At 38.5% G+C, this 18,883-nt stretch overlaps 1 protein-coding gene across 6 annotated transcripts in view; it reads right to left on the reverse strand.

Annotated features, from left to right (window-relative positions):
• SPATA17 (spermatogenesis associated 17) overlaps nt 1-18,883 on the reverse strand; it is a 251,553-nt gene that overhangs the window by 95,831 nt on the left and 136,839 nt on the right. For 3 of the 6 annotated variants that reach the window (XM_070384497.1, XM_070384499.1, XM_070384498.1), the window contains exons 7-8: nt 7,490-7,693; nt 1,932-2,076 (exon numbers count right to left, since the gene is read on the reverse strand). In XM_070384497.1, the coding sequence (XP_070240598.1) occupies nt 1,932-2,076; nt 7,490-7,693 (349 nt within the window). Of the gene's footprint in view, nt 1-1,927; nt 2,077-7,489; nt 7,694-18,883 lie in introns of all 6 variants that reach the window. The other 3 variants (XM_070384501.1, XM_070384502.1, XM_070384500.1) reach the window with 1 other exon arrangement.

An 18,883-nucleotide genomic window follows, 5' to 3' on the forward strand; every position in this document is an offset into this window, starting at 1 on the left:
ACAAAGCTAGTGGAGGTGATGGATTCCAGTTGAGCTATTTCAAATCCTGGAAGATGATGCTGTGAAAGTGTTGCACTCAATATGCCAGCAAATTTGGAAAACTCAGCAGTGACCACAGGGACTGGAAAAGGTCAGTTTTCATTCCAATCCCAAAGAAAGGCAATGCCAAAGAATGCTCAAACTACCACACAATTGCACTCATTGCACATGCTAGTAAAGTAATGCTCAAAATTCTTCAAGCCAGGCTTCAGCAATACATGAACCGTGAACTTCCAGATGTTCAAGCTGGTTTTAGAAAAGGCAGAGGAACCAGAGATCAAATCGCCAACATCTGCTGGATCATCGAAAAAGCAAGAGAGTTCCAGAAAAACATCTATTTCTGCTTTATTGACTATGCCAAAGCCTTTGACTGTGTGGATCACAATAAACTGTGGAAAATTCTGAAAGAGATGGGAATACCAGACCACCTGATCTGCCTCTTGAGAAACCTGTATGCAGATCAGGAAGCAACAGTTAGAACTGGACATGGAAGAACAGACTAGTTCCAAATAGGAAAAGGAGTACGTCAAGGCTGTATATTGTCACCCTGCTTATTTAACTTATATGCAGAGTACATCATGAGAAACGCTGGGCTGGAAGAAGCACAAGCTGGAATTAAGATTGCCGGGAGAAATATCAATAACCTCAGATATGCAGATGACACCACCCTTATGGCAGAAAGTGAAGAGGAACTAAAAAGCCTCTTGATGAAAGTGAAAGAGGAGAGTGAAAAAGTTGACTTTTAAAGCTCAACATTCAGAAAACTAAGATCATGGCATCTGGTCCCATCACTTCATGGCAAACAGATGGAGAAACAGTGGAAGAAACAGTGTCAGACTTTATTTTTCTGGGCTCCAAAATCACTGCAGATGGTGACTGCAGCCATGAAATTAAAAGACGCTTACTCCTTGGAAGGAAAGTTATGACCAACCTAGATAGCATATTCAAAAGCAGAGACATTGCTTTGCCAACAAAAGTCTGTCTAGTCAAGGCTATGGTTTTTCCAGTGGTCATGTAGAGATGTGAAAGTTGGACTTTGAAGAAAGCTGAATGCCGAAGAATTGATGCTTTTGAACTGTGGTGTTGGAGAAGACTCTTGAGAGTCCCTTGGACTGCAAGGAGATCCATCCAGTCCATTCTAAAGGAGATCAGTCCTGTATGTTCTTTGGAAGGACTGATGTTAAAGCTGAAACTCCAATGCTTTGGCCACCTCATGCGAAGAGTTGACTCATTGGAAAAGACTCTGATGCTGGGAGGGATTGGGGGGAAGGAGGAGAAGGGGACGACAGAGGATGAGATGGCTGGATGGCATCACCAACTCGATGGACATGAGTTTGGGTGAACTCCAGAGTTGGTGATGGACAGGGAGGCCTGGCGTGCTGTGATTCATGGGGTCGCAAAAAGTCGGACATGACTGAGTGACTGAACTGAACTGAAACACTTACAATGCACCTGACTTATTAAAATGATAGTTTCATATCAATGTATCAAAATAAAATTTAGTTCACTTTAAGAGAAATGTTTTTGTTCTGTTGGATCAAATTTTAAAAGCATGAGAAATATGGATATTTTCACTGGATAATGAAGGAAATTATCTTCACAGATATATGGAAAATGATCACTTATCCCCTTAAAATGCCATTCAATCTTTTCTTTTTTCCTCTGAGTAATATATACGTATTTGCGTAATATGTATGTGTATAAAATTAACATCATCATCAACACCAACCTTATCTAAAACACTTGCATATCGAAAAATGGATGTCTCTGAATAGGTCAGAGGTGGTTTACCTTTTAACACAAATAAAATGTTAGCAAATAGAAAATATTTTTAAAAACTTAGGGGACCAAATATGGTACAGCTACTTCTTTTAAGCTAAGAACTTACATACTGTCATTCACATTTCGCGCCCATTCCTGCTTCTGGAGCTGTGCTCTGGCCTCGGTCAGCCCATCGATGGGTTCCGCCACCCGCAGTGTCGGTTCCAGAGGCTTGTAGCGCTGTTCCAAAACTTCCGAAATGTCGCGGAATGGTCCCTGACAAGACAGGAGGACGTAAATATTTTATGATTTATGATCAAGCCTACTGAATATCTACAAAGAAAAGCAAGTAGCATTTACTAAATTATTTTTAAACGAGAACTTATTCTTATCTGAATTAGAAAACGCACAAGGTAAGAGCATCACATCCTTAAGAAACGTTCAGACAAGTTCAAGTGATTATACTAAAAATGTTTGAAATTAGGCAGAATTTCCCCTACTTACAAGTTTTCATACAAGAATCAGTTAACTTGCAGTTATAAAAGTTGCTTTGTTTTCTAATTTTAAAAAGCACATTTCTTATAATTTAAAAAGAATTCGCTCCCTTTTTGAGTAAGCAAAAATACTAGGAAAGATTCTTGGGCACAGCTTTCAAACAGATAGAAATAGGATGGCAAGTTTTTTTTTTTTTAATTAAAATAAAGTTTTTAGGTGAATGCCAAATCTTACATTTGGTGGCCTCCCTCCAGATAAGGAAGAGCCATATTTTAAAGCATTTTAAGTGTTTTTATATAAAATTCTAAATTCTATTGCTTAATAATTGTTCTGTTGCATCCAATTTTAGAAGCATCAGAAATATGAATAATTTCACTGGATAATGAAGGAAATTATCTTCACAGATGCATGGAAAGTGGTCATTTACCCCCTTAAAATAACCTTAAATAATTTTATTTAGTCACAAATAAAATATTTGTGATTTCTCATTTAATGGGACAAATATATAGCAAAGTCCTTAAGCTGCAATGGTACGAAGTGGTTTATAGCATATTGCATCTTTAAATTAGCAGTTACTTACAGTAGTTACTACAAGCTACTGGTTGTCTAGTTAGTATCATATGAAACACACTACAAAACAGAAGCAGCTCAAGATTGTGCTGTGCAATCAATTACATTTTGTTTTTGCTATGATTGTTGTGCAGAAGTGATATAAAATGGACAAAGATTTCTAATCATATCCCTTATCCTTAAAGATCTCTTCTTTAAATAGGTTATCACTAACAAGACACAGCTGGAGTTACTGCAAGCACTGAGGGAAGACTGTGGGGCTAATAAAAAGAAATGATTCACGCCTCATTTATGTTCACTTATGTTTTACATTAATAGAAACCAATAATAGGAACCAGTTACCATAAAAGTCATGGACCGTAAATAACACAAATGGCAAATAAGTATCATCTAGTACTTTTCACAGCTGGACAGGAGGATTGCTATATTTGAAAGTAGTTAATGGATTTTTATTGGAACTTTAGTTTTTAAAGATACAGTAACATGATGACAAGTTCACAATTAAGAACTCAAATAGGGTATTGTTTAGATTTTTAATCCTCCACTTGACAAATGTGTGATTTGAACAATATTTGGTTGTGCTGTGATTTGAACAATATTTGGTTGTGATTTGAACAATATTTGGTTGTGCTCTCAGGGGCAAATTACTTCTCTAGACCCTTACTCTTCAAATGTTGAGATGGAATAATAACTATCTCACAAAATTGCTCTTGAGATAATGCAAGACAATATAAGTAACACTCAGCATTGTACTTAGAACATATTAATAATAAATACACTAAAATTGTAATCCTAGCTTAATTATTATTATTTTACTACTCCTAGTTTTGAGAGAAGCTTGAAAAGATTTTGAACAATGGTAGCATCTAATACATAAGCAAAAAGCCAAGGCTATGACTTTGAAGGAACTGGTGTTCACAAGCGGCAAAGTCTTCTTAGTGGTCAAATCCTGCCTTCTGACCTTTGTTGATGTATCCATACAATACATACCCATTTTTAGGCCTACTCCACTACTTGTTCTGGAACTTGCTCTTGCCAACAAGATTAGGAAATGAAAGAGGAGAAATTTTACTTAAGCAGCAAAATTTAGAATAAAAATAGACCCACTCTTCTTTTCTCATTCACTAGAATCTTCAGGACCACAATCCTTGATAATGTCCATCTTTCTATGTGTTTCGGTGCCTGGTCCATACATTTATATCTTAGACAATGAATACCTTGCCTTTGAGCTGAATAGAATACATTCCTGGTTAGCAAACTTGACAGCTGCTGTCAAGGTTCTCTTGTGCCAAGGCTTCTACTGACCTGTGTTTTTGTTGACAGGCTCTTTTAGACCTCAAGGGATCACTTGTACGAATCATACCTGGAGTGAGATGGCACCCCAAATTTCAGACAAAACTTCAAACGTCAGCTCCTCTCATTGTACTCATTTTCAAATACTCAAAAACATTTTCAAATACTCATTCCTAGAATGTGTAGACCATTCAGGATTCAACCTGAACCTGCAAGTCTTCTTGGACTCTTAGCTCTAACTTTCCAATATTTGAGAATGTGAGTCCAATTATAAGTCAATAAAGTCTTCTATATTTTTTAATAACCCACATTACTTTATAGTCATCTTATATTTATAAATTTTTCTCAAAGCTTAAATAATATTGGAAAAAAATTAACTTATTATTGTCTCACACACCACCTCATAAGTACAGACAGACTGTCAGAGTGTAAATATTATTATTTGGACTGTAGCATATATCATCTCACGTGTCCCTAGTCACGCATGTACATTTTTATTATAGGTAAGTACAGGAAATTGTTGGCTTAAAGCTCAACATTCAGAAAACGAAGATCATGGCATCCAGTCCCATCATTTCATGGGAAATAGATGGGGAAACAGTGGAAACAGTGTCAGACTTTATTTTTCTGGGCTCCAAAATCACTGCAGATGGTGACTGCAGCCATGAAATTAAAAGACGCTTACTCCTTGGAAGGAAAGTTATGACCAACCTAGATAGCATATTCAAAAGCAGAGACATTACTTTGCCAACAAAGGTTCGTCTAGTCAAGGCCATGGTTTTTCCTGGGGTCATGTATGGATGTGAGACTTGGACTGTGAAGAAGGCTGAGCGCCGAAGAATTGATGCTTTTGAACTGTGGTGTTGGAGAAGACTCTTGAGAGTCCCTTGGACTGCAAGGAGATCCAACCAGTCCATTCTGAAGGAGATCAGCCCTGGGATTTCCTTGGAAGGAATGATGCTGAAGCTGAAACTCCAGTACTTTGGCCACCTCATGCGAAGAGTTGACTCATTGGAAAAGACTCTGATGCTGGGAAAGATTGAAGGCAGGAGGAGAAGGGGACGACAGAGGATGAGGTGGCTGGATGGCATCACTGACTCGATGGACGTGAGTCTGAGTGAACTCCAGGAGTTGGTGATGGACAGGGAGGCCTGGTGTGCTGCGATTCATGGGGTCGCAAAGAGTCGGACACGACTGAGCAACTGAACTGAACTGACTGACAGGAAATTGGTTTCCCATCCTGTGAAAACAGGACAGGAAAGAAGGGTGGGGGGAAAGCAAGAAAGGAAGGGAGTAAGAAGAAGTCAAAGATGATAAGAGAGAAGGTGAGAAGAGAAGATGAGTGAAGAGAGAAAGTGAAAGGAAAATAAGAGAAAGAAGGAAAAGAATGCATGATGGGGTGGGGCGGAGAATCAGGGATAAGAAGGAAGGAGATGGAGAAAGAAGGAAAGGGAAAGGAAATTACTAGCAGGGGTAATTATTTTGTTGTATGTTAGATAAATGTATTCTATGATTATGTGCACATGTGTGATTATGTGCACATATGATTATGTGCACACCTATATATGTATATGTGTATGTACATACACATATATATAATAAAATCTTCCATACAGATGTGTATTCCATATATATATGACTGTATATCTTTATGTAAATGTATACATATATATCTTCATATATATACCACTGTGGTACAGTAAGAAATATTTGGTCTTTGTCCCTGGCTCCTGGCATAGAGCTCCTAGAATCTTTGCAATTTCCCAATGACAGGAGTATCTTTTGTTGCTCGTGGCAAGATTACACCCAAGTTTATGCTAATAAGATGACTTAGGCTACAGCCCCTAAGTCTCTCAGCCTCCGGATGAGATCGGTCACCAGAAAGACCAAGTGATCAGAAGACTGGCACTTCCAGCCCCACCTGTGATCTCCAGGGAAGGGAGCACTATAGAGACTGAATGAGGAGAGACAGAGACAGGAAAACAACAACCATGTGAGTGACCTTGGTAGAGGATCTCCCCACCCTCCTCTCCTTCCACCCACTGCCGAGCTTTGATACAAAATTATACCCCCGCTGACACTTTGACTGCAACTTCATGAGAGGTCTTCCTCAGTCAGAGGCACTCACCTAAGCTGGACCTGCAACGCTGACCCACAGACACTGAGCAAAGAAATGTGTGTTGGTTGATGCCATCAGACTTTGGAGTAACTTGTTATACAGCAACAGATACACAGGGGCAAATCTGTATGTGAAGCTAGTCCGTAGCAGTTCTGGAAGCCTGGCTGCATGAACCAAAGTCAGTCCATTTCCGGGTGGATGCTTCCTGGAGGCAGTTTGTCTAGTCCAGTTTAAATAGGGGTGGGGGCGGGGAACAGCAACAGAAGTGCTGTTCTTTGGGATTTTCAGGACAGTGACAATCATCAAAACTCCCCCCACTCCACCCTTTAGCCCTAGAAAGTCATGGATTGATCCTGCTATATCTTAATCCATAGTGAAGATTTTTTTTTTTGTCTTTACTTGAATTTTGCATTTTTGGTCCCCCCTCCTAATTCTCCAAGTTATACTTTTTCAGTGACTCCCATCCAAATTAGGTTGATAATTGTATATGATTACACAAACCATCAGGCTTCCCCAGTGGCTCAGCAGTAAAGAATCCACCTGGAATGCAGAAGAGGCAGGAGACATGGATTCGATTCCTGGGTCAGGAACATCCCCTGGAGGAGGGTATGGCAACCCAGTCCAGTGTTCTTGCCTGAAGAAACCCATGGACAGAGGAGTTTGGCAGGTTCCAGTCCATAGGGTTGCATAGAGCCGGCCACGACTGAAGCAACTTGGTATGCACACTTGTACAAGACCCACCAGATGAGAGGCTGATAATATATAGGATTTTTCTAGCAACAACAGGTTATAACAAATGCCATTACCACAATATTGTTACATAAAAAAGATACATACTAGCCCCAAATTCTGTGTTATTTTCATAGTCAGAACAATAAAATTCAGTACCAAGGAAACATTTGAATATTTCTTTGGTATATATTTAAAATGCACTTCATTTTTATTATTGAAAATTAGATTTGGGGGAATTATCTGGCAGTCCGGTGGCTAGGACTCAGTGCTATCACTGCCGAGGGCCCAGGTTCAATCCCTGATCAGGGAATAAGATCCCACAAGCTGCACGTCATAGCCAAAAAAAAATTAGATTCAGTAAAAAGTAATTTTTCTTTCTATTCACAAAGACAAAACAAAACACAGTAACTAAAAAAAAAAAAAAAAAAACCAGAAAGAATACGATCACTGGGACAATTCTGATGTAAGATTAATGCGTACCTGACAGCGTTTCCTGTCAATAGGGGGCAGAATTCCGGACCGAGGAAAGGACCGGGCGCTGGTGCAAGCGAGCCAGTCGCTAAGGCAGATGGAGCGCTTCCGCTTCACTTCCGGGCGTCGGTGTGTTAAAGGCTTAGCCTTCTGCAGCCTCAGCTCCCATGGGTCAGGATCTTTTCTGAACGGTGAATTATATATTCCTGGAATCTAAAGCAGAACCACATCATTTTGGTTTTATCTTTCATTTTCACATAAAATAAAGGGAAGATAAAGTTGTCCCAGACAAATTTGACTATTTTAAACTATATAAGAGGTGGACTTCAGATTCATATAAGTGAAAGAAAGAAGTGTTAGTCGCTCAGTAGCTCAGTTGCTCAGTGTGGGACTCGTTGCGACCCCCACCACGCTTCTCTGTCCATGGGATTGATTCTCCAGGCAAGAATACTAGAGTGGATTGCCAGTCCATTTCCAGGGGATCTTCCTGACCTAGGGATCAAACCCAGGTCTCTTGCGTTGCAGGCAGATTCTTTACCCTCTGAACCACAGGGAAGTCCAATTTGTCTGAGATTACAAAAGACCCTTTGTCTCCAGGCCAACAGTTTTGGAACCATTCATGGTTGAAAACTAAATACACTAAGAACAACTGAGCTATAGTTTCTGCCACACGTGACATATTTGAGATAATTGTACCTGAGAAAAAAATAACAGAAGGACCTTAAGGCATTCATGTTGTTTTTTAACCATTAGCTATGTATATGTATATTTAACCATCTCTAGAAGTCATACATTCACACACAAACTCAAATATATAATGTTTGAACCAGTTTCAGGTACAAAGTATGAACTTAATAAATATTTGATTATTTGAATGATTATTCATTACACTGGAGAAGGCGATGGCACCTCACTCCAGTACTCTTGCCTGGCAAATCCCATGGACAGAGGAGCCTGGTAGGCTGCAGTCCATGGGGTCGCGAAGAGTTGGACACGACTGAGCAGCTTCACTTTCACTTTTCACTTTCACTTTTCACTTTCATGCATTGGAGAAGGAAATGGCAACCCACTCCAGTGTTCTTGCCTGGAGAATCCCAGGGACGGGGGAGCCTGGTGGGCTGCCGTCTCTGGGGTCGCACAGAGTTGGACACGACTGACGCAACTTAGCAGCAGCTGCAGCATTCATTATACAACCTAACTAATGCTAGTCATTTTAAGTTCCTTAAAATAATAATCTAAATGGTATATATATAAAAATACATGTGTATGTACATATGTGTGTATATATATATATGTGTGTGTGTGTGTTTATATAATCATTCAAAATAACATCCTATATTTTTTCATTATTGGAATATAATTGCTTTACAATATTGTGTTAGTTTTTGCTGTACAACAAAGTGGATCAGCTATATGTATACATCCTTTATTTAATGAGTTGTATCCACATGGTTCTATAATGTAACATTACCCTTGTTGTTTTATGACTGGCCTTGTCACACTCTGCATCAAAATAGTCAAGACTTATTTAATACAGTTCCTGTTATGCAATAGTGGTTCCATACATGTACATGGAATAAAGGTTAAATTCAAGTTTATATTCCATTTTCTGAAAATTCAATGATGTTTGAATACACAAACCATATAGAACTACAGTTTTTACTCCTTTCATACATGCAAATGCATATTCATGAAGAAAACCTATATTTTAAAGGACAGAATGACTTGTTTGGTTGTTCTGTAGACATTCAATGCAAAGAATGTATCCATTTAGCCTGTTTTTCCTAAAAATGTGCTTTTCTCTTATGCCACTATCAGATTCATAAATATTTCTAGTTGTTATATTTACCTCTTCAGAATAAGCAAGTCTAAAGTATTAGGATGAACTACAGTATTGCCTTTGAAGAGCTATCCTGGGGAATAGAATATTTTTATATTTCATAAGATAAATTATATTTTATTTTATATTTCCAGTCTAACTCCTCAGTAAGTATTAACCTGTGTGTGTGTGTGTGTGTGTGTGTTCAGTTGTGTCCACATGGACTAAAGCCATGCCAGGCAAACCCACGGACTATGGAGTGAGTAGCCTTTCCCTTCTCCAGGGGATCTTCCCAACCCAGGGATCGAACCCAAGTCTCCCACATTGCAGCCGGATTCTTTACCAGCTGAGGCACAAGGGAAGCCTAAGAATACTGGAGTGGGTAGCCTATCCCTTTTCCAGGGGATCTTCCCAACCCAGGAAGTGAACTGGGGTCTCCTGCATTCCAGGCGGATTCTTTACCAACTGAGCTATCAGGGAAGACCTATTTCATAAGATAAAATATATTTTATTTTATACTTTATATTTCCAGGCAAACTCCTCAGTAAGTATTAACCTCTCCGTGTGTGTGTTCAGTTGTGTCCACATGGACTATAGCCATTCCAGGAGAACGCATGGACTATAGCCCACCAGGTTCCTCTGTCCATGGAGTTTTCCAGGCAAGAATACTGGAACGGGTTGCCATTTTCTACTCCAGGGGATCTTCCTGATTCAGGGATCAAACCTGAATCTCCTGAATAAACAGGATGCTTTACCACTAGTGACACCTGGAAAGCCCATATTCAAGTTCAAGTTCAAGTTCAAGTTCAGTCGTTCAGTAGTGTCCGACCCTGTGCGACCCCATGAATCACAGGCCTCCCTGTCCATCACCAACTCCTGGAGTTCACTCAAACTCACGTCCATCGAGTTGGTGATGCAATTCAGCCATCTCATCCTCTGTCGTCCCCTTCTCCTCTTGCCCCCAATCCCTCACAGCATCAGAGTCTTTTCCAATGAGTCAACTCTTCGCATGAGGTGGCCAAAGTATTGGAGTTTCAGCTTTAGCATCATTCCTTCCAAAGAACACCGAGGACTGATCTCCTTTAGAATGGACTGGTTGGATCTCCTTGCAGTCCAAGGGACTCTCAAGAGTCTTCTCCAACACCACAGTTCAAAAGCATCAATTCTTTGGTGCTCAGCTTCTTCACAGTCCAACTCTCACATCCACACATGACTACTGGAAAAACCATAGCCTTGACTAGACGGACTTTTGTTGGCAAAGTAATGTCTCTGCTTTTGAATATGCTATCTAGGTTGGTCATAACTTTCCTTCCAAGGAGTAAGCATCTTTTAATTTCATGGCTGCAATCACCATCTGCAGTGATTTTGGAGCCCCCCAAAATAAAGTCTGAAGCCCATATTAACCTCTATCTAATTTTGAACTGTGGTGTTGGAGAAGACTCTTGAGAGTCCCTTGGACTGCAAGGAGATCCAACCAGTCCATCCTAAAGGAATTCAGTCCGGAATATTCACTGGAAGGACTGATGCTGAAGCTGAAGCTCCAGTACTTTGGCCACCTGATACAAAGAACTGACTAATTGGAAAAGACTCTGATGCTGGGAAAGATTGAAGGCAGGAGGAGAAGGGGACAATAGAGGATGAGATGGTTATATGGCATCACTGACTTGATGGACATGAGTTTGAGCAAGCTCCGGGAGTTGGTGATGGACAGAAAAGCCTGGCGTGTTGCAGTCCATGGGGTCACAAAGAGTCAGATATGACTGAGCTGACTAACTAATACCACAGGAAGGGAATTATCAAGCCATGATAATTTCCCACAGATTGATTTGTCAAGGTATCAGCCAGTGTATTCAGAAAAGGACAGAGAGAGAGCCAAGGAGTGGTACATGAACTTGGGCAAACTCTGGGAGATGGTGAAGGACAGGGAAGCCTGGCATGCTGCAGTCCATTGGGTTGCAAAGAGCTGGACATGACTTGGTGACAAACAACAACAAGAGTATCAACTCAGACGAGATTTCAAGTCCCATCCCCAGTGCTTCCTTAATTGCTTGGGGATAAGTCTATCATAGTGCCTATCACATTGTTTCATAATTATCTTTGTGTGTGTCGGTCTTCCCTAAGCAAGCAGCTGGAGAACAGGGACTCTGTTTTAGGTATTTCTGCATCTCCAGATGCTGGGAGGGATTGGGGGCAGGAGGAGAAGGGGACGACAGAGGATGAGATGGCTGGATGGCATCACCAACTCGATGCACATGAGTTTGGGTGAATTCCAGGAGTTGGTGATGGACAGGGAGGCCTGGCATGCTGTGATTCATAGGGTCGCAGAGTTGGACACGACTGAACGACTGAACTGAACTGAACTGAACTGAGGGCCTACCAAAGTGCTTGACACTCAAAAAATGAATGCTAAATGCTTATAGAGAAAAACAATGCACTGTTCAGAAAGGCCCATGAAGTCTATTTTACTTTTACTTTCCCAAGCCACATAAATACCTTAGTAAAATTTGACTTTATTTCTAAATCTTACTGACTTCTTTTAAAGTTTTAGATTATATCCTTTTCACTTTCCTTTTGAATACATTGTGATCTAGAACCAAATTATTCTGGACCTATTGAGTCACCTCCAACTCAATTTTTCCTATGCTAAGGAAAAAGTTAATGTAAGTATATTTACCTATTTTAAAAATGTTTTGAATTGACTCTTCTTTGAGAATTTTTCCCTATATAATTCATACAAGAAAGAAAGTATTGAAAACATTATAGGCATTGTATAAGCCATTTTTAATGTCATGTTAACATATTCTTACTATAATACTAAATACAGAACAAGGTGGACACATAAGCAGGTATTTTTAATGATGCTAATGTAAGAAAATCTATACACACATTCAAAGTAGCTTTCAGTGGATAGTAACTTTTAAGTGGATGGTAATTTTCATATGATTTTTTTGGGTGATTTTCTAAGATGAGACTATAAATCAATTGTAATGAGAAATAACAATAAATATTATACTATTATATTTGATATAATAGTATAAAAAGACTAAATAGACTAAAAAGACTAGTCTGACATAAAGCAGAATTAAATCTTCATAGTTTATGAAAGACATACAAGAGAATAGAATTCTGTTTTGTGATGATCTAGTTAACTGAAGTCCATTAGTTTATCATTTCCATAATCTTACAGATTAACATGGCAAAATAGATACAATGTAACTAGATTATAATTTATCATTTAAAAATATCTATCTACCTGAATAACAGCAACCCACTGTTAGCTTTACCCCATTAGAAATCTTTGATCTCCTTCACATTTGCATGCACATGTATACATAGGCTAGATGGGAAATGCAAATAGATCAGTAGACATGATAGCTTTCTTAAATTATATTTTGCAACCTATATGGAGACCTCCTCATGTGTATTCTCTTTGCAATTTCAATCATATATAGATGAAAAATATATTTTAATTGAATGGAAAATGTATCATTTAAAATCTTCAAGGTGTCAGTATTTTAGAAATTAATTTAATACATTTGCCTAACTTTTGTCAATGAAAATGGTCCAACCCCCGCAATCCCTATAGCAAGCAGATATCCTATTTATATTAATACAGTATTCATTTAATTATTATTTTCTTTAAGTAAATAAAACAGCCTCAACTACTGTCTCCATGGCTATATTTCATTAATTTGCAAGCCACTTTGTGACTAAGGGTTTGTTGTGGATTTTTTAAAAAAATATTACTATGAGTCACAGTAATAAGTAAAAAGTTAATCCTCAGGGACTATGACATATTTTTCCGTTTTCACATTTTTCACAACTTAGAAGGGCTACTGCCAAGCTTGCTTTGGGGACTTCATTTTCAGCAATAATTTTCTAGAGTGACCAACACTATGGGGAAATCTGTGCTAACTGTTTAAAAAAAAAAAGAAGCCTACAACTGAGTTATTTGCAGTACTGTCATGCTAACATTCAACTCAATAAGACCCAAGAAATCTCAGGAGAGGACGCTGCTAATAGCTTCTTACTGACCTCCCTGGATCAGGCCTGGCTGCTGACTGGTGGCCCAGTGGTGAATACGGCAAATGAGGTGTGAAAGCACTGATTTTTTTTTTTTTAAGGCTATGATTCTGACTCGTCAAAAGGAAAGGAAAAAAAGGCAATGAGTTATATAATAGATATATTTTTTTCTTGAATTTCCCCTTTCAGACCCTCCATCATGGGAACTTAAGCGTGACCTGGAATATTAATTATGTCAGGTTGAACAACGAGCAAATGTACCATTTGTTACCCAGTCACCCTTAGAATTACATTAATATTTTGAACCATTCCATATTTTTAACAATCTATCAGTTGGCTCTCCTCTGTTTCTATCCTTATACCAAAGTATTCTAAGAGAAAGTACTTTAAAAATGCAATTGATTTGAAAGCAAATGGATATAGTTGTTATATTTGGCACATCTACGGCTGTATTTCGTGAAAAATGTTTTTATGGTCATTTTCCACTCATACGCTGACCTTTATTTTGTAATTGCCTGGAGGAAGCCATAGTCTAATTTTTTTCTCTTCTCCTTGTTATTGAGGTTTACTTGTAAAACAAGTTTCTGAAAAATAAAAAGAATTTTAAACCAGACCACACACACGTATAATTCCCATAGACAGATACTAGTGCTTCAATTTCAGATTTTATCAGATGAGAAACAGTGATTTCTCATGATTTCAAAAGTGAGTGAAATCACTCAGTCGTGTCTGACTCTTTGCAACCCCATGAACTATAGCCTGCCAGCCTCCTCCATCCATGGAATTTTCCAGGCAAGAATACTGGAGTGGGTTGCCATTTCCTTCAAAGTAACTGCTTATTCCAGGAATGAAGTACTCTACAGGGTAGGTGGGAGTATTTAACTTCTACTTCTGCAAACGACAATTACATAGCAAACAGGAGCCACTGATTGCCATAAAAAGAAACAAAATTTAAAAGTATTTTTTCATATATACAATACTATATATAAAATAGGCAAATAATAAGGAGCTACCTTATAGCACAGTATACTCAATTTCTTTTTTAAAAAAATTTTTATTGAAGTATAGTTGATATACAATGCTGTGTTAGTCTCAAATATACAGTAAAGTGGTTCAGTTATACATACATATGTACATTCATACATATGTATATTCTTTTTCAGATTCTTTTCCCTTATTGGTTATTGTAAAATACTGAATGTAGTTCTCCTCAATATCTTGTAATAACCTATAATGGAGAAGTATCTGAAAAAGAGTATATATATATATATATGTACAACTGAATCACTTTGCTGTACACTTGATACTAACAAAACATTATAAATTTTATTATACTTCAATTTAAAAAAGATCTTAAAAGAGTATTTTCTTGCCCCATTAGTTAGATTCTGTGAATACCATGAGAGATGAACTGTTCTAAATGGAAGACTGTCTAAAATATGTGTGGGTTCGAGGTTTCTGTAAAATGTGATTTTAAAAAATAACACTAGGCAAGCACAGAAGAGTAGCAAAGGTCTCTAATAACTGGACAAGTGGAAGTGGGCCAGGGAACGGTGAATGAAATATCTGCCAGGGTGGGGACCACCGAATCAGCACTGACCAATGCACTTCATCATAATTATCGGGACATACTAGTGCCAGGGGATTTATAAAACTCCCACTCAGCAAACAATCGTTCTGCCATTAAGAGATAGTCAAGAGTGTTAACACTGTCACGGGCCAACACTTAGTAAGATATTCTACTTTCAATTACTCTTGCTGAGAACGAAAAGGAAATATGGTCATTTCTCAGATACAGACAATAGTCATGTTAACCCTCAATACAGCACTGCAGAAGGAATAACAATTTCATGGAGACATCAGGGATTCACAGAGAATATATTTGGAATAGTTCTTACCTATCCAAGGCAATATTTTTTAAAAAAACTTCTACTGACTACAAATGCTTTTTCTCGTCTTTCACTCTATGAAGACATAAAATGTTTAAATGTCTTCGGTCAAAAGAAAGAGGGGTCATGCCATGTTAAATGCAAATCCCAGGTATAGCTGGCTTTATTAGTTAACAAATGGTTTTTATGAATCATTAGGATATCCTAGTCATTATTATCATATGTTAAAACATTCTCTTGAAATGTTGATTTAAATGAAGAAATTTTAATAAGAAAACATTCTCTATATATTAATTCAGTTCAATAAATATTGAGCGTCTACTAACTTTAGAAACACTTTGCTGGATCTCAGGTGGGTACAGAGATGAATAAAAAGTGATCACTCCCGTCAAGCTGTTCTTGGGCGGAAGAGGTGGGAGGGATTAGGAAAACAATTTTGTTACTGATAACAACATAACCAGCCTGTGGTAAGTATCCTCTAGTAACCTGTATAAGAAGCATACACCAAAGGTTATGGTAAAGGTATGTATCCTTTAGAAAACCCTGTGGAAAGAGGATCTGAATTTGTTCTAAAGATGAGTAGAATTTTCACAATAATAAAAGGGAAAAAAGTAGTCCAGGCTGAAGGAATGGTAAAAATAAAGACATATGGAAAAAACATCGGGCACATGTTCAATGAACATTACTTTGGCCGCATGAAGCCATAATCAGAAATGAGCCCGTGAAGATAAATCAGGACCAAATTCTAGAAGGCTGCAAGAATGCACTTAATTCTACATAGAATAGGAATCTCTTGATTTTTGCAATCTCCTTTAGAAAGCAACCTCAGGGGGAAGTATGAAGCAGGACCTACTGGCACACAAAGCCTACAGAAACAGACCCAGCAGGAACAGAAGCAAAAATACAGTTTAAAGAGACAGAGCAAGCATCAAAAGCAGACTCTAACACGGCAAGGATACTGGAATTGTCAGACCCGGAATTTCAAACAATTGTGATTAATAAGGGAAGGCACTGAACACACAAAGTAGGCAGCATGCAGGAACAGATGGGCGATGCTGGCAGAGACAGGGAAATTCTAAGTAGGAATCAAAAAGAAATGCCAGTGATCAAAAACATTGTAACAGAGTTGAAGAAGGCCTTGATGGATTTATTTGTAGACCAGGCAAGGCTGAGGAAAGATTTCTGACCTGGAGCATATTTCAAAAAGCAAACTTCCAAAAAGCAAAAGAAGAATAAAGGAAGGAAAGAAAGGAACAGAAGAATTATTTGAAGAAACAAGGGCTGAGGATTTCCCCCATATTAATGTCAGACACCAAATCACATATCCAAGAAGCTCAGAGAACACCAAGCAGGATAAATGCCAAACAAAGCAAGCAAACATCCCTCAAAACCCTACACCTAGGTGGGTGCATCATATTCACATTTCAATAAAATCAAAGATAAAAAACCTTATATAAGGCAGAGCAGATAAACATCTCACTTAACAGAGGAGCAAAGATAAGAATTACATCCAATTTTTCCTCAGAAACCACACTAGCAAGATGAGAGTGGAGTAGAATATGCAACACAGAGTGAACCCTCATTATGGAGTCTGGGTGATAATGATGTGACACCACCCGTATGGCAGAAAGTGAAGAAGAACGAAAGAGCCTCTTGATGAAAGTGAAAGAGGAGAGTGAAAAAGTTGGCTTAAAGCTCAACATTCAAAAAACTAAGATCCGGTCCCATAACTTCATGGCAAATAGATGGGGAAACGAAGCAGTGAGAGACTTTATTTTCTTGGGCTCCAAAATCACTGCAGGTGGTGACTGCAGCCATGATATTAAAAGATGCTTGCTCCTTGGAAGAAAAGCTATGATCAACCTAGACAGCATATTAAAAAGCAGAGACATTACTTTATCAACAAAGGTCCATCTAGTCAAAGCTACGGTTTTTCCAGTAGTCATGTATGGATGTGAGAGTTGGACTATAAAGAAAGCTGAGTGCTGAAGAATTGATGCTTTTCAAGTGTGTTGTTGGAGAAGACTCTTGAGAGTCCCTTAGACTGCAAGGATATCCAACCAGTCCATCCTAAAGGAAATCAATCCTGAATATGCATTGGAAGAAACGATGCTAAAGCTGAAACTCCAATACTTTGGCCACCTGATGTGAAGAATTGACTCACTGGAAAAGACCCTGATGCTGGGAAAGATTGAGGGCAGGAGGAGAAGGGGATGACAGAGGATGAGATGGTTGGAAGGCATCACAGACTCAATGGACATGAGCCTGAGTAGGCTCCAGGGATTGGTGATGGTCAGGGAGGCCTGGAGTGCTGCAGTCCATGGGGTCGCAAAGAGTCGGACAGGACTGAGATTGAACTGAACTGATGTGGGAGGGGGTAGAGAGTACAGTCATCCCTTGGTGTCCTTAGAGGATTGGTTCCAAGATCTGCCTCCCCAATCCTGCAGATATCAAAGTGCAAGAATGCTCTGATCCGTTATATAAAATGGTGGAGTATTTGCATATAAGCTGCACACATACACACTCATATGTCAAATCATCTCTACAGTACTTACAATGCCTAACACAATGTAAATGCTATGTAAACAGTTGCCCGTGTACAAAATTCAAGTTTTGCCTTTTATGAACTTTCAGGAATTTTTAGTACTTGAATCCATGGTTGGTTGAATCTACAGATGCAGAATCTGAGGATATGGAGGACTGATTTTATAAGGCAACTTCTGGCTCAAATTTGCTATGAACCTAACATTGCTTTAAAAAAAAAAAAGCCTATTTTTAAAAAGTTGAATACATGCTTCACATATAATACAACAATCCCATTCCTGGGAATCCACACAAGGGATATGAAAATATATGTCCACACAAAGACTTGCATGCAAATATTTATAGTAGCATTATTCATAGATGCCAAAAACTGGACGTAATCCAAATGTTTATCAAGAGGTTAATAAATTAACAGAATGTAGTTATCCATTCAATAATAAAAAGAAATGAAACACCGATATATGCTGTCACGTGGAAGAATCTCAAAAACATTATGAAAAATAAAGGAAGTTAGATGCAATACCACATATTGTATATTGTGTTTATATAAAACACCCATAAAAGGCAAAAGTAGGTAAAGAAATGTGTAGAGCCATGAGGAACATGAAAATCCTTCTGCTCGATTTTGCTGCAAACCTAAAACTGCCCTAAAACAAAGCCTATTAGAAAAGAAAAAAAGGTAAGTGGCATCATCAGCTCTCAGTATCTTAAGCCAAAAACCTGAGAATCATCCTCGATGATGAGTGATCTTCCCTCGTTGCTTATAGCTACTCCACCAACAAATTCTATTAATTCTTCTTTCAAAATATATATCCAATCTGTAAACTTTTATTAATATCCGTGGCCACCACCCTTATCTAACTTCAAATTTATACTTTGTCTCCCTCCATCTGCTCTGGTTTGAACCCCTGTTATCCTCTACAGGGAAACCAGAGTAAAATTACAAATTTAAAAATTGTTTTTGTCTCTAAAATGCTATACATGGCTTTTCAATGCACCTAAGAAAACCTAACAAATTCTTAACAAAGTCCTTTTTTCGGTTCCAACCTCATTTCAGCCACTCTTCCCATCCCTCACACATGCCATCCACCCTGGCTTGCCTTTATTTGCTCAAAGCATGCCAGGCTC

The sequence above is a fragment of the Bos mutus genome, chromosome 16, assembly GCF_027580195.1.
Source record: "Bos mutus isolate GX-2022 chromosome 16, NWIPB_WYAK_1.1, whole genome shotgun sequence".
NCBI lineage: Eukaryota > Metazoa > Chordata > Mammalia > Artiodactyla > Bovidae > Bos > Bos mutus.